The 24,721-nt window shown below is 42.9% G+C and overlaps 1 protein-coding gene across 1 annotated transcript in view; it reads left to right on the top strand.

Moving 5' to 3' along the window:
- Nucleotides 1-24,721, top strand: part of ctnnd2b (catenin (cadherin-associated protein), delta 2b) — a 149,077-nt gene that overhangs the window by 73,069 nt on the left and 51,287 nt on the right. The window contains exons 4-11 of the mRNA XM_076080007.1: nucleotides 4,729-4,763; nucleotides 7,069-7,185; nucleotides 13,715-13,866; nucleotides 14,072-14,245; nucleotides 15,836-15,981; nucleotides 18,886-19,127; nucleotides 20,345-20,476; nucleotides 22,832-23,075. Coding sequence (XP_075936122.1) covers nucleotides 4,729-4,763; nucleotides 7,069-7,185; nucleotides 13,715-13,866; nucleotides 14,072-14,245; nucleotides 15,836-15,981; nucleotides 18,886-19,127; nucleotides 20,345-20,476; nucleotides 22,832-23,075 — 1,242 coding nt within the window. The remainder of the gene's footprint in view (nucleotides 1-4,728; nucleotides 4,764-7,068; nucleotides 7,186-13,714; nucleotides 13,867-14,071; nucleotides 14,246-15,835; nucleotides 15,982-18,885; nucleotides 19,128-20,344; nucleotides 20,477-22,831; nucleotides 23,076-24,721) is intronic.

The following is a 24,721-nucleotide window of genomic DNA, read 5'->3' as shown; positions in this document are numbered from 1 at the left end:
ACGGCCTTGTATTGGTTTTTTTTTTTTTGCCTTGCACATTCAAAGGCAACAACTATAGCGCTGATCCCTCAGCAAGCCAGACTCGAGGGCTGTTTTGTAAACACACAAACTAAGCCACACATTCACACGGCATTGTATCATTAGCGGTGATGAAGTGCCACGGAATGGCGTGACCTGTAGCAGGCAAGTTGATCACGCCGTCAATTAGTTCTCTCCCTCGGTCCACTAATTACGCTGTCACATCCCATTGATGCGCCGTAGAGATTCGACTAGGAGGGAAAAAAACCAAACAAACTTTCTGTGTTTCCTGGGCCAAGAGGTCAAGAGGTTTCAGATACTGAGGTTTGATGAGATGTAACTGGTGGCCAGAAGGAGGAGGAGGAGGAGGAGGAGGAGGAGGAGGAAGACTGCTTGTATAGCCAGAGAGGCGGGGGAGAGAAAGGAGAGAGGAAGGGGAAGGCTGCGGCTCGGTTGTGAGGGATGGCAAATTGTAACTGGTGGATGGATTTCCATGAAATTCTGACGTTCATGATCCCCAGAGGATTCAACTTTGGTGATCCGCCGACTTTTCCTCTTGCGCCCACACCACGGGGTTGACATTTGTGGTTTTGAGTGAAACAATCCAACAACTATTGGATGGATCGCCATGACATTTTGTAAAAGACATCTGTAGAGCCCAGAGGATGAATCTTAAGGACTTTGGTGAACCACTGACTTTTTCATTGTGAGTTAAACAACTCAACAGCTACTGGACTGGACTGCCATGAAATTCGATACACACACTCTCCTGTCTAGATGAATTGTAAAGACTTTGGCAATCCTCTGACTTTCCCTGTTGCGACATTATCACGTCAAGAGTCTCTAAGTCTTGTTACTTGACAGATGACTGAAACAATTATTTGAATATGAAGATGGTTAGTGATTACTTTATTCTACTAGCTTTGGCACTAGAAGATATATATCAAAAGGATGAGCCTCTTCTGATGAATGGCACACACCCTGACTCTGATTCATGATCCAATCCAACTGATGGAGGATTGTTCTGGTACAATGTAGTCTAGTTTAGCCTATTCTCCTCCAAGATATGTGTTATATCTGCTCTTCTCTCCGCTCTTATCTGGTTTGGTCTGGTGTGTTTTGATCTCCCCGATAATACGAGTACATTCCTTTATTTCCCCCATGCTCAGGCAGAAATCAGAACCCCTCCGGACTGCTTTATATTCCAGCTCCGGCTCCTGTTGATGTAACCACTTGATGATAACACCACTCGGCTTCTTTTCCTCACAGTTTCCAATGAGGTCTCTACGTGAGCACTCGGCTTGCATTTAGTTTGAACTATATCACATTGTGGGCATTGGTAAATAACACACATTCGCCTTTACTTTGGGGGCATTTTCAAGAGCACCGAGGCAACATTTTGACACCAAGGAAAAGAGCGCGAGGACCAGTCCGTCCTGCCGTTTAAGAAAACATTGACTCAGCCTCTGACATCAGCACAGACTACTGATAATAATCCTCATCATCCTGCCCCATCCGAGGTGTGTGTCTTGATATAAACACACTCCATCCTCCAAGACACCCAGTTTGTGTGATGCATTTGCCTCCTTTATAGCAACTGTGCGCTGGCTTGTATGTGTGTGTGTGTGTGCACGTGTGGGGGTGTATTGTTTGGTATAATAACGCCTGATGAATGAGGAGTCTGCTTTGCTGACTGAGGATGCCATTAACAACTTGGCTCCCCCTCGCAATCCGTCACACACCACACGCACACACAGAATGGGGGTAATCAATGGGATGATTTAATAGCATCTGTTCTTTGTCCCCAGGGGAGTGAATAGCATTCATCGCTAGGTTTAGCTTTAGAGGCTTTGGGTTACAGATATGGAGGATTTTGGACCAAATTGCTTATTATTTTGAATCGTGTTGCACTGTTGACAAGAGAGAATATTGCAACATGATATTCATCGGTCAATATTGCCAAAACACTGATAATGAGAGCCTTGAATCATAGCTCTTTTTTTTCAGCAAAGGTCTTTAAGGAATGGTTTCACATTTTGGAAAAGACACATAGTAGCTTTTCCTACCAAGAGTTATATGAGAAGATTGATATGGAGAGCGGTATCAGAGCTGCTTTAGCTTAGCATAAAGACTGGGACATAGGAGTTGACTACCAAACACCAACTTCCCTGGGCTTTGTTTACATAGCTGGGCCGGCGGCACGTGCCTCAGCGCTGTCATCACTGTCGACATTGTTAGCCTTGTTAGCACCGTTAAGTTAGCTGCTAGCCGTCTCCATGTGAAGGCAGTAGATACACTTTGAATTTTTAAGCACCTTGACTTAGTGAGCTTTAGATGTACTGGTAGTTGTTAGTGGGTATTATCATAACTTTGAACAGACCCAAGCTATGTTATTTTTCTTTGCTTTTAGTGTAAGCGTATCACTTTTTGGTTCTTGCATCTTATTCTATTGTCTGGGTGAATACTCGATTCTGATTGGCTGCAGGGTCAATTCCTGATAATAGTCCACCTACTAAGTAGTAGTTCTGGTTAAACTCTGTTCACCGTTTTAAATTAATGCGATGACTACATTTAGTAAAATAGATATTTAGTTTACATTTGAAAACTAATTGAATCATATTACAAGCGATGGTCTCTTAAATTTAATTTGCTATTCAACTCGCTAACGTTACCCCAGGCTGCTGTCGACAGCACTTATTCGTGAAAATATAATTATAATTTGGGGACAATGACATGACTGGATAGCTAGCTTGTGCTGTTGCTAAACATACTATCAAATTATATTCACGCTTTGTCAACTGTACGCAACGTTATTGACTAATTAATCTTAGTTAATTAACTAGTTAACTAGTTAATCTTGCAAGCGTAACGATGGCTTTATGCTATATGCTAGTCAATAATTCGGTAATATATTAATGTTGATTTGGGGACAGTGACATGGCTAGATAGCTAGCTTGTCCTGTTGTTAAACATACAGTCAAAGTATGCTTAATGTTTTTAACCGTACGGAATTGTATTGACTTTGAATCTTGCCAGCATAACGTTAGCTTTCTGGCTTATAGCTGAGCCAAAGAGTTGAGCTGAGCACTAGAAATATCTTCCACTTGCAGATCGTATGGTCAATGGTCCTATTTACTGTAGCAGTGAACAACATTTCCATGGGGTTGCCTCATGGGGTGGCAATGATTGTTTCAGGAATTAGCAAAGCCTCAGGGCTACCAGGGAAAAGGAGTGAATGGCTTGAGAAAAAAACGTTACATTTTGGTTGCAAAACACCTAAAAATACAAACTAATGGTTTTATTTGTTTTTCTTTGGCAAGTGATCGTGGTGTAAGCGGGACAATGCCCTTACCAGGAATCAATAGTCTTCCTGGAGGCTACAGTCACATATGACACACAGACCATAGGAGTGGCAATGATTTTTCATCTAACTCTTTGCGGCACATTTTCCAAAATGTCAAACAATCCCTTGAAAAAATCATCACATGCTTAAGTTTTTGGACAGCCTGCAGGCTGCATTAAATGTTACTGTCATGGATTCATAGTGAACATATTAGTAATACTTTACTGGAATAACTGACTGGGCTATCAGAGTTTTTAGGATTCCAAATCAAGCAGATTTTACAACCATGCAATCGAAGACATAAATGACAACTCCGCCTCCATAGACAGGGTGAGGGGGTTAACCCTGCGGCCCAATAATCGTAAAAGACGTGACTCTATAGCGGTGAACAGTATTGAACATGTGTCAGAGAAGCTCCAACTGGAGGAAAACACCCTGACTAACAATTCACAGTTCGTGGCTGCGCTGGAAGGATGCCATTTGATTGAAAAATATTGACTTTGAAAAGTTCTGTTCCACAATATAGATATGTTTCTTCTTAGACATTTTGGCACCTACTGCACTCAGTGTATTCTTGCTTCATATTCTTTCCCTTAAATGAGAGCAATGAGTGTAAAAACCTCCCACCTTAGGGTCATAGTGTACCGAAGCACAAGTGGGGAAACTGCAGCACATGGCAGCAATCCAGCCCAGATAATTATGCAAAGTAGCACAATCGATTCTACTTAAAAAATGTTTGGCAATATCTGTTGCCGTTTTTGTTAATGAGCATTTTAATCCCAAGATGTTCCACCGTCAGTTGACAGTTATTGACAGTTAAGGCAGTTATTGAGCCATTCAGAAACTAGATGACTTTTTGATTCATGTTTCAGGTGCCTCAGTCGCAGGCCCACTGTGTTGACTGTCAGACAGTATAGCAGGTACATTTGAAAGCAGCATACTCACCATACGGGGCTTGGGGATGAGCATCTAGTGGAGCTGTATATCGGGTATAACAGGGTCTGCCACTGTTGCAGACTGCTGCTGCCGACAATCGGTACGGGTGAAAAGGCATAAGGAAAGCTTGAAACAGTGGGTGAATGACATCATCAAACAGCAGCTAAAAAATTGTCGCTAATTGAAGTACCTGAGAATTATGTTATGCATCACCCGTCATGTCAAATTCCTTGTATGTTCAACATACTGTGGCAATAAACGCTTCTGATTCTGATTCTATGTTGTGCCGTTAATGCCAAATTTACGAGAATCCACTGAAAAGAGTTGAGTTGATGGAAGTGCTGTTATAGTGTTGCACCAACAAACAAAACAGTGAAATGTTTTGCTCATATTTCTAATCTTGTTTGCCGTCTGTTGTTTGTCTCTTGCAGCTCAGCAGATGAGAAATTTCGCTGGAACAACCAAGGTAACATTTCTTCTCAAATGCTCTCAAATCATACACTCTGTCTGGTGCTCTATTGTGTGCATTCCGGCACTGCACATTGCTGACTGTGCTTTATTATATTGGTAGCCATTGTAAAAAGAAATAATAATAAATCCCCCATCATGCTCTTACATTGTATTAATGCAATCCTGTAAAAGAACTAGTTTGGCTGCAGCGTTTTAAAATGCTGAATCAAACTCACTCTCCGCATTGAAAGCTAAATAAACACAAAAGGCTTGCTCTAACAGAAAAAAACTTTCAAATCCCCTCACGCCTTCTGACAGCTGAGTAAAGGTCAAACAGCATCTCCAAATAATTCTGAGTATTTAGTTTAACCTGTTTGCAGAGCCAGATGGGAATAGGTTTTCCATAAAGCAGAAAACAGGACTCAATGAGTGCGAGGCCTTTTAGGTGATTTGAAAGTCAAATGAAGACACCTCTCGGGGCTTGACAACTTCTTTGACAGCACTTTAGTTAAAAAAACATCCACTCATGCCTGACACCTAGGTCGCTCTCTTCCCCTCTTTGTCAGTCATGCCGAGATGTGTGGGGCGTTGAGAGCAGATTGATTGCCTGAGTGCAGGGTTGGCGACCTTTGCCAATAAAGCGGCGACTAAAGGTCCGTGGTCAAAATGTTTCATACCGACAAGCTTTCTGGGTCCGCTGCGGTCTTCATCCGTCCGTTGCACTGAAACACCGACCACCGGGGCCTGTGAGAGAGAGAGTCAATTTTCTCTGTCACGAAAAAAATAAAAAACCCTCCCTCCCTCCAATCAGACCTGTTTTGATCTCGGCATCGCTCACAAATCATTAAAAACCCATCGCTTTTGGATCAAGCAGGTTTGAAAATGAGTTCTGGCTGGAAAGGCGGAGAGTAAATCCGGCGTAACGCCGCAGACGGCACTGAATTGGAAATGTTTCCCCGACAGCGTCAACATCATCAGTCTGCAATGGCGTCATTCCAAGTCAATAAAATCCGCCTCCTAGATCCACTCAAATCCTCTGCTTTTACCATCTCTCTCTCTCTCAATAAGAGATTAATGTTGCTCCTCAGACTCATTTGTAAGTTGTATCCCCCTTGGCAGCCCTCTCTAACTTGGAAGACACCGGGCATGTTATGTGCCTGGCTCTGGCAGACAAACGGCCTGGTATCTAAGTACGAGGCGGCGCCTCACAGACCTAGATCCTGGATTTGTTGGTGGATTATCAGTTAGGTTTTTTATACCCTTGACCCAAAGGGTCATCCTCACACTTAACTCCGTGATGAGACATGAGTGGGGCCGCTTCTTCGGTCGCTAATCAGCGGCTGAATGAGAAAATTAATTTTAACTTACATGTTCTAATTGTATTTTGATGGGTGAGGTGTGGAAAGGACAAGTAAAAGGTCACAATAGTTCACAAATTCACAATATTAACTCAAATGATCAGAGACTTAATGTGCAGATAATTGTAAAGACAATAATGTAGTTTTAACCCCTTGAACCTTTGGCTGTTTTGTTCAGTTTTCACTAACGACATTAACACTACAAGTCTTAGCTAGCTTGCCATAAATTGTTATTTTCAAAATAAGTTAGGCTACTACTCAGAAAGGCCATTAATTTGCAATGTGTCAGTGGTGCTATGCAGGTTTCTTTATTTAAAAAAAAAAAACGTTTTTAAGCAAATCAAAATGATTTGGATATTTATTTGCCTACATGTTTTGAAAAGACATAAACTATCCGCATGTGAATAGAGATGGTTTCCAAGCATTCCATGGTTGTTGATGGGACATTCTGAGCAAATTGTTTATCAGCATTTATTAGTCATTTTGTTATTATTTCCAAAACCCTATCCTGGACAGTAAGCATTGCTAGCTTAGCACTCCTTTTTTTAACCTTCATTTCTTTGGGGTGAACCTGCATCGCAAAATGTCACGCTGCATTAGTTCTCTTGTGCACAGACAACAATCACTTGATTTTTTGATACGGAAGGAAAAAGAAATATCAAAACATGATGATTACGAGACACGATGTAAAAGTCTGTGCATGGTGTGTGTTTCCATTTCCATTATGAGAATTGTGTGTTTTGGGAAGAATTGTGTCATTTGGGTTCAAGACCTTCACTACTTCTATTGAAATAGCCTTCACAAAGCACATATTCTTCAGTTCATTTGTGTAAACACAAACACCCATTTTTGCAGGTATCCCCTATCGGGTAAATCCAGCTGCACTGCACTGCAGGTGGCAGAAGAAGCTGCGTCTTTGTTTCAAGTCGTGTTTTTTTTTTCTTCCCATTTTCGTTCATGCAGATGGACAGAAGGACATCGAGGAGGAGCTGACGACAGGCTTGGAGCTGGTGGACTCCTGCATCCGATCGCTCCAGGAATCGGGCATCTTGGACTCACAAGACACGTCTGCAGGAGACAGTAAGACCAATGTTATGACGCCGACGGTGCGAGAAGGATAGTGTCGAAGAGAATAGATCAAAAGCAATCAAAGACCATGGGATGGATATTTTGCAGCGCTGGAGTCTCCAGGTCTTTTTAAAGAGTGGAAAGTCCTTCTTTGAATAAACAGTGAAAAGAAGACAATTAGACCTTTTTTTATTAAATTTAATCAAGCCTGTGAGATACAATTTTTTCACTCAAGCACTTGTTCTAATTAGGATGTTCCACCCAAAGGCTGAACAAGTGGTTGTCTTTCATTAGATTTCATCACATTTTCCGAAAGTGCTACTTGAAAAATATGAAATAATTTTAAGCACAAGTAAAATGGATAAGAGTGGTGATCAATGTGTCTGTTAGTGTGTCCAGCTTTATTACATTTTTGCTTTAATGTGAGGGTCACATAGCCTACCTTTTCTTTGTCTGTTCACCACGGTGAATATTTATGCTCCATGCTGCCAAACACATTTTAAATCTTTCTGTGCTTCATGTGATCTTTCCAAGATCCTGGCTTTTCAGACCTTTTGAAAACCAAATGCAGAAGCTTTCATAAGCTGGATATATTCTGAAATGGTAGTCGAGCAAAACTGAACTTAATTCATATTGCAAATTTTGTACATCACCTTAAATCTGCATTAACGGATTTTAGCCACTTGGGGGCGGCGAAAAGCAGCTGTAACACAACAAGGACATATCAAGTTCTAAAGCTCGGCAGACGTGTTAGCAAGAAGTTTCCTTTTTATATATCCAGCAAACTCGGAGCAACATTACATTTGAAGCCAATGAATACAACTCCAGTACTTGTTTTACTCTCCTTGCTCTGTTTTAGTTTCCACTAGAGATTCTTGTGTGGATGCATAAATCATCCACCCGCCACCCACAAAAATTAATTAATTCCTCCGATTCATTTTGCTCCCCCTCTCTACTAGACCTAGGCTATGTTGTTATTTAAATTATGTTTTTAAGTCTGTTGATGTATGACTGTTTTCTTCAACGATTAATTTGAATGATTAAAAGGCTGCTGTCAGTAATTGTAAAAGTTTCCATGCGCAGTGATGTCAGTGCAGCAAACAACGTGGGACATTTGAGCAGCAAAACTAAAAACTGTAGGCTAGCTAAAGACTTGACAGACAAAACATACATAGACGTGTAGCATATGAGATAATTAATGAGGTTACGGATCATAAAACTCAAATAGTATTACACTGTAAAAACACTTTAACTCAATCACGTTGTGCGGAATGGCCGTATGCAAAACGTGGATCCCAGTAGTTGGTCAACTGCTTGCATACATCTATTGAACCTTTTTTTTTTTTAAGTGTTGCAACTGCCGCAAATTTGCATCGTTTCCAGTATCCATACTGGCAACTGTGAATTTTAAAGTTCCACAGCTGTTGTGTTGTTGTTTCAATTTCAGAGTACAAACTAGTTGTTTATGAGAGCTGTCGGTGAGATCCTGAACAACTCCCCGTGACTCCACTCTCATTTTTTTTTTTGTGTTCGGTCCCAGGGATGATACCCATGTCTCATGTATAGGCGACCCCATGGGAGAGAAGTAGCTGTCAGGAGACATGCTGAGTCATGCCAGTAGTTTAAAATGCTAATCCATCCTTGCTGGGGTGTCAGCTGGCCTGCTGTTCACAGGGGCAGAGAGTGGAGGCACACACACACACACACACACACACATACGGGCACATGCCAGTATACAACACAGGCACATAAAGCCATAAATGTGCATGCATATATAATAACACATTAGGCATGAATCATAACCAGGCATGAATAAAAACCCAGAAGAGCACAGGCCTGCATGCATACTTTGTTTATGCACACACGCAAAGCACTGGCAGATACACACGTGCATGCAAAACTAGGAATAGTAATTCTGTTTGATGTTTAAATAACAGTTATGTAACCGACCACCTGACTAGTCCAAAAAAAAACTAAAGTGCAAGCAAGAGACAGATGGAGAGAGACAAAGGGAAATATGAGAGAGCAAAATCACCCAAACAATGTAGCTTTCAATTACTCTTTGCTAATCCCTTACCCCAAACATTGACTGTCAAATATTGATCGTCCAATCATAGCTTAGCAACTATAACTCGGCACTGCGTTGGATTTCTGTACATGTCAAAGTGGTGAGCACGGGGCTGTAGGAAGAGAGATACTCTGTATTTAAGTGTAGGAAGGGTGGTGTCTTTTTTTGTCATTTCCAAACCACAAAGCTCAAGAGCAAAGCTGAAAGGAATGGATTATATAAACAGCAACCGTTAGCATATCCAGGCAACTAGTTTATCACCTCACCGCAGTAACAAAGTGTTATTTTAAAAGTCAAGGAGCACTTCATTAACTTACTAGCATCAGCACCTTTGGCTTGTGGGGTCACAGGCTATGTTATGAAAAAAAATAAATGAATAATAATATTCATGAACAACACATCAACTGTTTTGGAGCCGGTCCTGCATGCTATCAGAGTTGAGGCTAACATTAGCGCTCTGCGCTGCTCTTCATTGGATTAGGGGAAGTTTACCTCCCATTCAATGTTTATCCCAAGACAGTGTCACGTTTGCCAAACAGTAGAAGCTTTTCTCTTGTGTCATCAAGTCAAACAGGGTCATGTTCAAAATAAATTATCATTCCTATTATACATGAAACACAAATATGTCAATAACCATTGGTGGATGTCGCCGTCAACTGCATGATCAAAAACCTTTTTATAGGATTCGAAATGAGTCAGCTGGAAACATTTAAAAGTCAACCAGATACAGTGTTTTTTTGACCAACTCTTGGACATTCTTAATCCGCAAACTAGCTACAGCTGGTAACAAGTGAATGGTGTCATCGGCTGGGGAAAAATGGACAGTTGCTGCCTGGAACAGACCCTTCACTAAGTCCGGCCCCTCAAATGCGGACTGGCCGATCATAGCGTAGCACGATGCGGCTCTGCTCCAAAGACTCTCATGCAATTGTGTCAGATTTTGTTCATTTTCAAGCTGGTTTTGTGGTCATGGTTAAACATTTTGTAATATTGATACTCGTTACCAGGAGAGGTTGGAAGGAGACATTCGAGACCGTTACATTTCTACGTAAAATGTACGTTAGCACATCATTAATTAGTGTTAGCACTTCTATGCTATGCTAGCTACTGAAGGTATACTGAATGTAAACACCTGCTGCTTTTGCCTTTTAATGATTGTAAGAGTAAATGAAGAACTACCCAGCTTTACAGGAACAGTGCTGTTTATTAATATCATTGTCTCCTGTGGTGGCTCACTTTTTACACTGTGATCTGTAGCTTTAGCTTCTACCTTTATCTTTACAACCTGTTTTCACTGCTGAATCAGTTTGACATCCTGATACATCCTTCAATATAACAACCTTCTGTCTGCTTCTCTCTAAAATCATTTTAGCATTTTCCCCAAAAAATGAGATGATATTTATTCAGGGAGTGCAGTTTGTGACAGTGTGGGCTCCATAGCTCTGACAGCTTGATGGAGTAGCGGTGGGAGGTGGGGCTTAGCAAAGGGTAATTTGGGAAGCTTGCATTGTCTACCACTGTCTAAAATACATGGGCTTATTGTTTTGGAAATGACTGAGAATTGTGCACGGTGAATCTGCCGAGTGGTCGGTCGGTGTTTGTTTCATTGTAGTTAAGAAAAGAAGCAAAAAAGCAACAGTTTGTTTCAAATGTCCATTAAGCACACAAGCATATGGGCGTTACTTAACACACATGCATACAAGCATGAAAAGAAGCCTTAAACCCTAGCACGTACAAGATACACACACACACACACACACACACACACACACACGGCAGCAGAATCCACTCCTTTACTCAAGCTGCTGAGCAGATCAGTGCGACACAGCGACAGAGTACACCGAGAGTCTTCATGCTTCTTACCGGTGATGCTCGCCAGTGTGCATGTTAATCTGTGTGTATACGACTATGTTGCACGCAGCTACTTTGGACCGTGCATGCTGTTGTGTGCGTGCGTGTGTGTGTGTGTGTGTGTGTGTGTGTGTATTCCAGACTGCACATGCCTCCAATGGGTATCTAAGAATAGACAACCAATGAAATATTAAAATGTGTCAATAGAGAACGCTGGTCGTGACGCGTAAAGAAAAAAGCCACTCAACAACTTTTCGCGCGTCTACGTGCATGACGGAAGATACAGGTTCAAGAGCCCGAGCGGGTCTATCAGGGCCACAGCTACACGCGTGCAGGTATTATATTATATATATATATATATATATATATATATATATATATTATATATATATATGCAGATATGTCGAAAGCGTTAACGGAGCAGGAGAGAGTGAGATGTGCTTTCAACTCTGAAAAGATGATTGAAATGCACAGGAAGAGACCCTCTCACAGCACCCCATTGCTTTCCTGCTAATACACTAACACACACACACACACACACACTCATTCCCTCTCTCTGCCTCAGATGGATTCAGTGGAGCCTTCAGGTTTTTTTGCCATCTGAGCGATAATGTATTTATGAGGCCCCCTTCGCTTCCCTGAAGGCTCCGCTACCCACATGAAACGCACCTAAAGTGGCAAAGAAAAACTGCGGAAAACATCCCCTGGCTTTGTGCACGCAGCCGGGGTTTGTGTGCGCGAGTGTGTGAATCCATCCGAAGCTGGCGTGGAGTACAAATTCTTCCATTGCATCACGTGTTTCTGCACGCGCAAGACGGGCCTCTATGGGACACGGAGGCCTTGACCTAGTGAACTCACCCAGCTTAATATCACATTTGTAAATAATGCACAGTCACCAGCAACACTGCCTACAGGAGCCATCCGCTGCACTTTGAGTCGACGTTTTCACTTTGGTCGAGCCTCGTTTTTCCGACGCGCTCATCGGCGGTGACTCCGTTCGCCGGTGGCTGCTGACTTCTGTCCCTGCCATGCTGTTGATATTGACCGCCGGCACACTACGATTGCGCATTCTCTCCGGTTTAACCATCACAAAAACAAGCAAAGTTGCAGCTCGTCTCGTGCGACGCTCTCGCTTTCATTCTTAGACTGCTGGCAACAAAAAAAAAAAGTGACATCAGTGGAGATTAAAGGGACTTTGAGAGTACGAATACTGAGCGCCAGCACTTTAGGTCTATCTGGAGCTGATATAGTGCAGTAAAGTTTTCAGCAACATTTTGGGTAAAAATGAGTTTTATTTCTGTAATTAAAGCCGTTGATGTATATGTGTGTATGTTTGGTGCCAATCAACAGTGTCAACTATGACATTACATTATTACAAGCTGACAGCCACCGTGTGAGAGTGGATGTCATCTCTTTTCTCTGGGTGCATTATGAGGCAAATAAGACATGTGAAATAAGACAAAGTTAATTTGAGTCATTCAGTGAGACGTTACCATTGACTGCCTGACTGATGTGATGGCTGACCAGCTGGTGCAGCTCATGGTAGGTATAGGCCGATGGATCTCTGATTTGGGATGAATGTGGAAGTAACAGAGCAAGAGTTGTGGTACTAAAATAACAGCTCCACTGGAAGGTGTTACACAGCGGTGAATCAGCGATTCTCACACTTTCATTTTCCCAAAAGATGACATAACGAAGTGTAGAAGATGTGTAATGAGTAAGGGATCGGTATTTGCTCTGCTCAAAGAAAGAGAAAGACACCTTTAAAGTGCTGTAAAGATACATGGGTGGTTTAAAGGAATAGTTTGACATTTTTTAAATAAAATGAATGTCTTTAAATAAACAACATTTTACAGTTACGTGTAAAGGCATAAATAACGCTCTTAAAAGAGAAATGTTTTTGTTTTAATGCAGACGATGAGAGAGCTTGTGTGCTATTGGCCTCATTCTCCTCCTTCTGAATTATGCAGAGAAAATATGGAGTGGAGAAAGAGAAAATCTGGTAACGGGAGAGCGATAGAGGAAGTGATGGAGGCGGAGAGAGTGAGAAAGGTAGACGGAGAAGGAGTGAGTTTTTAAAATGGAGTTCAGGTGCAGAGTGAGATTCAAGGGTCACCGAGCAAGAGAGGAGGAGAGTGGAGAGGCTAGAGGCTGAAAAGAACACGGAGGGTAAAAAGCAAATGGGTGTCTCAAAGAGGGCAATTCTATTTCAGCTCTCCATCAACTGTTTCTTCTCCTCTTCTCTTCATTTCAAGGTCTGTTGCGAACCGAGGCAGTTAACTCTGTTGTACTCACATTCATTCACTTCCCGTCATAAAAAAAAGAAATGTATTGTATAACATGTTGGACGTAAACTGGGTTACAAAACGCCTTCAAGGCCACAAACTGAATAAGTCCTGACACAAAGACGGACTGTTACAGAATCAAAAGTTACATAAAAGCAGCTTGATAGAAGTGAAACCTCTCCCACCCTGAACCCCGGCTCCTCTCGTCTCTCTTGAGGTCACAGAGAAGATACGCTTGTTGTCTCGCTGTGGATTATTTCTCCAGTGCACAGGCACTCTTTGTCCTTTTAATACTTTATGAACCTTTCCCTTCCTTGTCCTTCTCTCCTTCCATCAGGACAAGGACTTCTGTCCCAAAGCGCTTTGCAGCTCAACCACCAGGATGCCTATACAGCAGCTGGTTACCATAGTAACCAAGGGATGGCGCTTGGGGAACCGACCTCGGGCCGATGCGGGCAGGTCGGAGGGGCTGTTCACAGCTACAACCAGGTACACCTTTTTACAATTACTTAACACCTTTTCTCCTGTTTATTTTGTGTCCATTTAAAATGTTATCTCCCTCCCTCCTTCATTTCCTTCTTCTGCTCTACTCACTTCTCACACACATTCCTTCGTACTTTCTTTGTCCACCACTCCCCCCCCCTCACCTCTTGCCTCTTTTCATCCCCTCTCTCATCTCTCTCGCCCACTCCAGGTGACATCCAACCGTGTGGCTGCCCACTTTGCAGGAACCGACTCTGCCTCCCAGTCCCAGAGAGACTCGTTTGCCCAGCTGGCCCATGGCAGCGCCTTCCACATGCCCGCTGACATCATATCTGCACCTGCCGGACCCCCCATGTATTACTCCTGCGCCACTTTGCCTGCTCAGGTACGAAATCCCTGAAGAGATTACTGTGATGCTCCTGTTGTCTTTCGGATGTTTTCTCCACTCCTCACTCCTCATCGCATCACCGTGCTACAACAAAGTGGAACCAAGGAGTTTTAGTGTTACTATGGGCCTGTTTTATTGCTATTATTCCTTATACATTTTTACTGAAGATTTTGAAAGGTTTGAAAGGTGGCTCTGTAAAGTTTGACATTCAGAGCTACAAAGGAGTAGTGGACAAAGTGTATTGTTATTAAAGCATACTGTTGTGGTTTGACACATATGTAGCACATGTGTTACGCTGGATCACCCCTGGAATCCATTTTAAAGGTTTGACAGCCAAATTTTGCCGCGCAATCGATCCAATCCAAGATCTACTTCACATTGAGTGAAACTTTTGTGGTTTTTGGACAGGCATCAATTGTACAAATACATTTCTTGAATAAACTGTGTGCAGCCAGGGACTGAGCAAGCTTTATTAACTTTCCATAACCCTTTAATGGATGAAATGATGTACAATTCTGAGAACATGAGCAGTGAATCTAACCAGACAGGTGCCCTCCTCTGCAAACAAGCAAGCTACGATATTTTCAGAGCCACCTTTCGAACCCGGGGACAGTTACCATTTATTAGCCTAACAGTTTCCTTTAAGAAACCTTTTTTCTTCGTTTGTCTCCCAGACTTGTCATTTAGATCCATCATTATCTTACAGTACATGCGAGTCCCAGACTACAAAAACTGCAGCAAAGCGGTTATGGCTAACTCTTTCGTGCTTTGCTGGCAGATGTAAGAATCTGTAAACCACTTAACAAATACTGTAAGATAATGTCATGCTTATCTCACAGAGTGAACTCTTCCTCACACATAGTCTTGATTGGCAGAAGATCACACTGACTTAAACTGGTGGCAGATGCATGCTTTTTGCTACTACAAACACATGGTACGTCAGTGTTTACTGCAGTGGTAGCCAAACCGTGCCGACTCTTCATCTATTCGACGTTACCGCTCTCTAGGTAGCAAGTGAAGAAATAGCTCATCCTGCATCTTTCCCGCAATTAGTAGAATGGGTTTCTGAGATCAGACACCAGACCGGTTTTATATTCTGCCCTCTTAGGCTATGATTTACTATTTCATTGCTTCTCCCGCTGCACTGCGCTTCATTCCAGACTCCGAGTTTAGAGGTTTCGAAGAACACCGTGTAAATCTTTTCTTTGAATGAATCTAAACAGATTCACCGGCACCGTTCCTCTGAGTCCTCAGCATCCTCTCTGCAGCACATGTTGACCATGCTCCAGCGTATTTCCCCAGTGTTTGGAACTTCATTTAGCGCCCCCAATTGCTTGCAGTCAGATTACATGTTCATTTGGTTGTAAAAAGTTCGGAGTTTGCCCCAATGTTTGGTCTGATGACTCCTCTTCATCAGGATGTTATCGCAGATTAGAGTCTCCCCTCTCCGGTTTTATCCAGCTCCGGGGGGGGGGGGGGGGGGGGAGTTCATCTCTCTGTAAAAGAATGATACGAACAAGAAGAGCGGATGAATATTTAAAGTGAGTGACGTTCCTCTTTTAATGAAGCACAACTCCTCTGTTGCAGCGCGTGAGCTCCCCTCTGCAGGCGGTGGGATCCCCTACCAAGCTGCAGCGCCTGGGATCGGCCTCCTCCGACATGCCAAGCTACGCCACGCTGCAGAGGGTGTCCTCGCCCAAGCAGTCGCCCGGTCGACTCGCCAGGTCCTACAGGTTGGTTAAACGTCCGCCCGGCCACTTGATTTAAAAAGGGGCTCATTAATGAGCTTGTGAGGCTTTTGCTGGTCCCAAAGCACAAAGGCGTCTGTGTCTGCTGATCAATAACGATTACTTCACCCGGTGCTGAGATTTCTGGCTTTGAAAAGCAGTCTATCTCACAACAACAATGCCCTGCTTGTATTAGTCAGGTTAGTGCTAATACTTAGGTAGTTGTACATCGTACTTCGTCATGCCTCCGTGGGCTGAAACAATTTTTTGTAGCGCTGCATCAAGCATTGCAACAGATGTATTGTGAAATGTTTGTCTGAATATAGTGTGAACACGGTTAAAACGGTTAAAGCAAAGACCTAGAATACAAGTCTGGAGTCTGTATAGATTTGTTGGGAACGTAAAGGAGCGTGTTTGGGTTATCAGCATCTAAGAAACTAAATTCTTGACATCAATAGAATTATTAATGTCAGTAACAATTATTAATGATTATTAATAATAACGGGGCACCACCCTGCGAACAGGGACCAATAACCAAACGATAAACTAAGTCTCATAATTAGTGTTCACTCACAATGTCAACAGTCTGAGTACTATTACACATTCAGAGTGAAAGTGAAGGTTTAAGTTTGAGCACGGACCACATATACAGCTATTATCACAATACATGCACAAAGTAATCACAGACAGCTGCTCTTTAAAATATAACAGAGTTTATTACGTTCTAATACTAATGATCTAGTCAACTAATATCTAAACTAACAACAACTATACATTCATGAGCACGCAATCTAAAATCAACAGACTATGGAAAAGAGGGGGGGGAAGTGTGTGTGTACATGTGGTGTGTGTGTGTGTGTGTGTGTACATGTGGTGTGTGTGTGTGTGTGTGTGTGTGTGTGTGTATGTGTGCGTAGGGGGAGGAGCAAGGGAACAGCTCAGCGACGCATGACGTAGTTGGGCCGTCGTGACGTCTCTCATGCGTGAGACTCAAAATGGCGGATAGCCAACAGGAGACCCGGCGTCTATACGTGCCGGTAGCCGTTTAGCACGTAGCTACATTAGCTCAAAGCTATATATGTGTGTGGATTAGTAAAAGAGAAGGGAAAGGAACAAAACAAAATGAAATAAAACAAAAGATTAAGATCCTCTGCGTCGCGCTGGAGTACGGAAGATTGCTCTCTCAGCCAGGGTAGCAAGAACCGCGACTCTTTGTCTCAGCCGGCGGTTTTGACCTCCTGAACTGATGAGAAGCAGCTTTGACCTCACTGCGGCTGTCTCGACACGAATCACGGTAGCATAGAATACACGGTACCTTCTACACAACACTAGCAATTTCAGGGATCGCCAGTGTCGGTGATCATAAAGCATATACCACGTTATAAAAATGAACAGTACTTTAAGCACACAAACAAGATAAAATAAACACAAATTAAACTCTCTCTAACTCTGCCCAGAATCTATTTCGCCTTACGGTACGATTTTGTGGTGATTGAGGGTGGTTCTTCTGAGGGGTTCTTCTGAGCTTTGGTGGGCTCAGGCAAGCGCGGCTTCGTGGATACGAACAAAGATAAAATAGACAGTTTGGTGAATTCGGCCAGCGAATATAAACTGTTAAACCTAGGTTTTGGTTAAAAAGGGAAACAACGTTGGTGTGCTCCCTAGCTCGACGGAGGTCGAAGGGCAAAAGTGTTGAGGTGGGGGTTGCTGGTTGTTTTGTAGAAAGGTGGCTGAACCACAGGGGTCCTGGGGTGTCTTGGCCCTCGGCCAATTAGATTGCAGCGCTGCTTTCAGGTAACTTCAGGTACACATAGTTTTTTTGGGGAGAGGAAACTCATACCTAATGTGAATTTCTTCAGAGCTGGGGGTTTGGTGCTCCTCAAACTACAATCAGGATGAAACCTTTGCTTGCAAAAGGCAAGGCCTGACTCTTTGTTCCACAGCACATGTCGAAGCCATATAGTCAGATTCCAACAGATTTCTGTCCCTCTACACTTTTCTAGTGCCTGACTGAATGCGTTGGGCTCACACATTACTGCACGGCAACTTGGAAATCTTTCAGAAAAATGCCGTTTCTCTAATGGGTCTGCCTCAAGTCAGTCAATTAAAGGCACTAAACGTACTGGTCGACGGAGCTCGTTGCATTGAATGGGGGGTTTAGTGCGCCCAATAAACCTTTGATGAATCTCCTGAAGCACAATATTTACATTGAAAAAGACAGACAGTGTTGAATCCATATGGAAGTATCAGATTGCTGCTTGTCCAGTCGTGACAAGCTCATGCTGCTTCGCCAAATATCGATCAAAACGGACAGAACTTTATTTTGAATTATCTTGGACATACCAAGCATTGCGTGTCAGGCTGAATTTGGGGGTAACGTGTATAAAATATATGTTTTTGAGTTTTGCAGCCATAAAGACAGGTTTGAATATTTTACTAAAGAGCTGGAACACGCTGATATAGAATGTATATGATGATGTCAGTGTGGAATAAAGTCCTATTTATAGTTCCTTCATCCATTATTCATCTGCCTGTGACCCCACAGTCTGTACGTGTGCACCATGTACCGTAGTAGTGTGGAGAGAAACACGTCCGCTGTCCGATGTCAGCGTTTGTTTTTTGGACTATATTCGCTCCTGAAGATGATTTAACAACCTTAAAGCTTCTTAAGGGGAAAACAAAAGGGGACAACTGTTTGTTAAGGAGTTCAAAAAGCACTTCAGCAAGTTAACATTGCACTTTGATAAAAGAGAGAAATTTAAAAAAAGAATGGTCAAAATCAAAGGCTTTCAGATAATATGGGTCAAGCTCCAAAAAAGCTGGATTGTACATTTCCCATAATGCAGCTCAAGAGAATCATTAATTAGTGCCTCCCTTGTTCTGAAACCGTTCCATTCCCTCCCCCTGCAGCACCTCATCGCCCATCAACATGGTAGCATCGGGCGCCGCTGGCTCTTCCTCCCCCCTCCCCATGGCAGCCTCCCCAGGGGGGAACCACACCTCGTCGCCCATCCACCAGCTCAGCTCAGTGGTGGGCAGCTACGCCACCCTGTCGCCCAAGCGCATGCTGCATCACATCGGAGGAGAGAGCTACAAGATTTCCCACGAGCTGTACGCCAACGCAACCCTGCAAAGGCCTGGGAGCCTGGCGGGTAGAGGTCAAGTCAACTTCATTATTACTTTTTTAATGGTAAACGATTAAATTGACTTTACTTGTAAAGCGCTTTTCTAGTCTTCCGACCACTCAAAGCGCTTCAACACTACATGTCATCCTTCACCTATTCACACCCATGCGCAGGGACTACCATGCAAGGTGCCTCCTGCAACATACAACATTCACACACCTATGGGAGCAATTTGGGCTTAACTGTCTTGCCCTAGGACAAATTGATATGGACTAGCGGAGCCGGAATCCTCTGATTGAAGGACGACCCGCTCTACCACTGAGCCACTGTGTGGATTGAGTGATATGCAATATCACATATACATTTTGGGGGGGAATTGTTTATGTGAAATGTATTTGATATATATGTAGATGGTCCCAGTCAGCTGCTATAGAATAACATTTCACAAGTGCACATGTTAGCTAATAAACAAACTTATTGATTGTGTCACTTTTCTTTTTTTTCATCGGATTCCTGAACTTGGAATTGCTTTTAAATTTGTTTTAATACCATAGGGTCCGTGACATTATGATGGGTTGTCTCCAGGGCCCAACATGGCATTTGGGAGGCAGTTCCATTATGTTTGTTCATGTTAGTTAAGGTCACTTAAACTCACTTTCCTTTTCATGTCTAATTGGTATTCATCATCAACATGAGCACAAGGATTCAAAAGAAAACTTATTACCAAATATTTGATTAAATTGGCTTGAGATTTTATCTAAAATGTATTGGATTGCAAATGCACTCATGAATTATTAATGAAAAAGTGTCATTGTCTCCACTGAGCACCCTTACAAAAACAGTTTAAAGTGCCAGAGTTTGGCTTTGTTTTTGTCTTTTCAACAGGTGAATCTGTCATTTTAAAGTCTTTTATTTAGTTGCTCAGGTTAAAAGTGATTATTTTAAAAAGAGACAACAGCTATTGCCTGTATTATTTAAGTGTTATTACATATTTGTCACTTTGTCACACACTATAAACAGATGCATATAGTAGCTTTGCATTAAACCCCTGCTCTATAGTGGGCCCTGTGGACTGCACTTGATGGGGCCCCTGGCAGGAATATTCTCCTCTGACGATATTGACTTGGCTTGGCTCAGTGATCAACTTGCCAACCCCGGAGAATCTAAGTTATCCGTCCATCATCCATCCACCTATCCGTTCATCCGTCAGTACATCTAACCTCCATATCGCCTGTGCTCTCCAGGCTCCAGAGGCTCCTACAGCAGCCAGCACACTCACCTGGGCGCCGAGCTGCGACCTCTGCAGTCTCCCGAACACCACATTGACCCCATCTACGAAGACAGAGTCTACACCAAGCCCAACCTGAGAGGACAAGGTAAGCTGGGTCGGGGACGTGGTCGGCTGAAGAAAATAAAGACATGGGTTATTTATTTAAGGTGTAAAGGACTGTGTACAAATACAGAGTCTCCCAAAACTGTGTCCCAGAATGCCAAGGGAGTAGAAAGGAGGCGTTGGAGAGCCTGAGCCTGAGGGTCTGAGCAGAAAGCAAACATTTGATGGAAAGGAACATTCAAGGGAAGCTAAAGATTAAGTGGAACAGAAGAGATAGAAGGAACAGGAGAGGGGAAGGAACCTGTATTAACAAACATGAAAAAGAGCTTGAAATAGTCCAACATCAAAAATAACTGCAGCGTGCTGTAAATCACCGGACCTTATAAATTTAGTCAGAGTAGAAGAAGACACACTGAATAAGTGATGGATTCAAAGGAATACTGTATAGCATACTGAGAGGTAGAACAGTAAAAGGTTTAGAAAGATGAGTGTTGTTCTATAGGCTGCAGTACATGAGAGATTTCCTCGTCCCATCTGATCATGTAGCGCTATTTACCCGATCAGGTAGGCAAATCCAATTGGGGTCTCAATGGCAATTTGTCTCTCAGTCACAGTCTGTTAACTAATTAGTTTCAAGGCTGAAAATGAATCTCAATTAATCCCATGGGCGTTAGCCTGGGCGCTTTGAAATCAAAGCAAATCGACCGTGTCCCAAAACGTTGTCGGCGCTGTGCTGCCGGTTTTTGGTCGCCCGAACGGTGTATGTTGCTGAAAAGAGAAAATACACACAGAGATATGAAATATGAAATATAATCACACTTTTTTCACGAGGTTGTTCCAAAAGAGAGAGATTGAATTTATTAATTAAAACACACACACACACACACACACACACACACACACACACACTGGTAGGTCACTTTGATGCGCCAAAATAACTCAATCATCATCTCCGGCTTTGTGTCAGTGAATGTAAGTCACAACAGCAGCACTTGGATTGTCAAATGCTGTTTCTTCCTTCTTTTTTCTGTGCAACACAAAGTAGCTGTTGAAGCCTGACTATGTGTTTCAAGGGCAATTCAGAAAGTTTTCAAGATAACGAACAGAGTTGGGAACAAGCACCCGACTTCACATCACAGGTGGACTTCCTCAGGCCTCGTCAAGGCCCCTGTAGTTATGTAGTTATACACACACAGATGCACACACACACACACACACACACAGACTGACCCAACTAACCTCCCTCAGAGCGAGCCGGTGTCACACCAAACCCTCACTGTGTGTTAATGAGTTTTTTGTAATTCAATTAAATAAAGTTGGTATTAGCAGCTGAAGCAGAATACATACTGATATAAGAGCTTCAAAGAAATGCTTCAGAGGTGGAACTGGGTCACGTGACTTTAGTGTGACACATGAAATGTTTGACTCGATTCAGACTTGAGTCACACGTTTGATGACATTAGACATGCAACGCGACTTGGACTTCAACACCAATAACTTGTAACTTGAGCCTTTTGACTGGAGAATACTTGATGCCTTCCCCCAAGCCCCAATATTAAAAAGTATTAAAAAGTGTTATTTAAAAAGTGTGCCATGAATCAACTCATTTCCCTTCACACTTAACTCCCAATATCCACTTTGTTTGATCCAATCCAACAAACTCCAACCAAGTTGCAGGACAGAAATATTAAGAATGAAAGATCATTTTTTGTTGCCATACAGAAATTATGCGTCAGTCAGCAAAAAACAAATTGCAGTTTGCAAAACATGCGAGTCGAAAATTACAGCGACGCCAAATGGCATTACATTTGGCGAAGTTTCGGAATGTTTAGGAATCGAAACTCTGAATGTGGGCCGTGGACTTCCTTGTCTTGACTTGGGACTTGAGTTCAAAGACCTGAGACTTACTTACCCGGTATTCTGGCTGTGATTTTGAGGAATTCTTTTAATTTTCATCACCAACAGTTTTTCCTGTGATTATTTATTTATGTATTTATTTATTAATTTTGCATGTTTGTTTGATTTGACTGCTTTTGTCTGTTTTTTAAAAGATTACATTGAAAAATAACATAATTCGATGAGTTCACCTTGTCATCTGAAGTTACACCACCTGTTGAGTTGTAAGTTGTCACTGCAGTTTTCCATGTTTATAAGCATGAGTGTTTTATTATTTTTGTATTTTTTGCTTCCTCCCTCTCTGTTGCTTTGTTCCATTGGTGCCGGTGTTTGTTGCTTTTATTCTCACCGCGTCCTTGTGTTCGTGCATCCTCGTGTTCGGTTCCAATTTTCTTCTTCCCCCTTCACCCTTCCTCCGCTACATCACACTCAGTGGTGAACCAATTGTACCAAGAGGTCCTCAACTATCTGTTCTGTCCCTACTCTCCTCTCCCTGCTTTAGCCCCGCCCTCCCCCGGTGTCGACCCAATCCCCTTGCAGCGAACAGGAAGCCAGAGCGCCACGGGCACCTTTCAGAGAGGCAGCTTCGCCGTGGGAGGCGGTGCGACCGACTTCTCCAACCCGTACCGCACTCTGCAGTTCTGCCCGTCCACTGAGTCGCCTTACAGCAAATCGGGCCCCACCCTGCCCCCCGAGGCCACCTTGGGCCGCTCTCCGTCAGTGGACAGTATCCAGAAGGACCCAAGGTGAGGAGAAGCAAGACATATTTATGTCAAATCAGCTCTGGCTTGTCGATGAAGCCCTTTGTTCCGCTTTATCTTTTCCCTTTCCACTGAACTCACTGAGGGCCAGATTCACCAAATTAAACATAACTATGCAAGAGAGTGTAAATAATGTCAAAAACATGGAGACATTAAGCTGTAACGGTGTAAAAAAAAAAAAAGAGTTTGATTGAAATCTTCATAAGCGTGTCAACGTTTCCAAGTGACACCAAACAGTTTGTAGCACCTCAACAGGTCATTTACTGGTCAGGATCTGACGGTCCAGCGCAGTAAAAGGCTGGTTGAATCTGGGCTTTAGTATGAGGCACACATCACGCCACATCTTTCACTGTCCTCTCTAGTTTGCTTGGTGTCGGCGGGCTCGTTCACGCTGCCCTAACAATGCCTGCACACACCTCTCGGTCCAATTTAGAAGTTTGCTCCCGCTATTAGGAGTGGAGTGCTGCTCCATCAGTGACAATCAGTCACATTCTGTGCAGTAGGTAGACAGAGTTAATAAGGGAAGTGCATGAAGTCTGAATTCAGGCCAAGAGAGCTCTGTATCCAAGCGTGGATGCATTAAACTGAGGGAGAGAGAGAGAGCCAGTGACAGACGTACAAGAAAAGAGTAAGAGAGAGACATACAGAGCCTCCGTAACAGCTGGTTTTTTTATCATTACAATCAAGTTTGAAATATTATTCCAATTGTGTCTTGGATTCTTCTTTCTTAGCCTCATCTTTCGGACTAATGACTGCACAGACGTAGTGTCACAGATGGAAGCGGCCTAATTAAAGTTGGAGTGTCTCCCTTTGTGACATTTCAGGTCAGGTGTAGGCAGAAGATATGTAGATATATCTTTTTTGCTTAAATGTACTATTTCTAATGAGGAAGTCACTTTTTGCTGAACATTTGGAAGCACATGCACATCTTCCTGTGTAGCTGGGATTGGCGACTTCTGTTGCCATTGCTCTTTTCTCCACCCATTGTCCAAGTGTTTCTTTCTCTGTGCACATTGCACCCCACATCGCCTTGAGCTCCGGCATCATTGTTGTCTAGCTTCCAGCATCCACACATCTGCACTGCTACATTCAAAGGACTGCCTTGTGATGCATGGCATTGTGCTTTACCTTCACAACACGCAGTCAGTGCTTGCACTGTATGAATAAGTAGGTGCTATACTTGAGTCCACATTGCGTTAAAGGGAGGGTCCGCCGAGATTATAAATATACAGTGGCACTCTGATCCTGCAGTTGACTGTTCACAAGCTCGCTGCGCTGCAAGCTATGTATTATCTCATATTTGTGTAAACAAAGAGACCAAAACCAACAATATGTTAGTCCATCTCTAAATACTTCCTGGCTTCCCTGTGGCCCCTTAGCCCCAAGCCTATTTGTTCCTACTGAAGACATATTTAATATGCACTTTTCTTTTCTTTTTTAAAGGCTGAGTTATTTCCTGAAACAGCTGGCCACTTTAGTTTTTAGCCAATGTTACTCAAAGGTACTAGTGGATATGTTGGGGACTACTTTCAGCTGCGGATTTATCCACATTTGGTGCTCTAGTGGGTATTGACAGCACCAGGACGGTGTATGCTGGATTGAGATAAACCACAGAGCCCATAAGAGGTCTA

The sequence above is a fragment of the Anarhichas minor genome, unplaced genomic scaffold (genome assembly GCF_050575085.1).
Source record: "Anarhichas minor isolate MPS153535 unplaced genomic scaffold, ASM5057508v1 ptg000006l, whole genome shotgun sequence".
Taxonomy (NCBI): Eukaryota; Metazoa; Chordata; class Actinopteri; order Perciformes; family Anarhichadidae; genus Anarhichas; species Anarhichas minor.
This window is presented reverse-complemented; position numbering and strand designations above follow the sequence as displayed.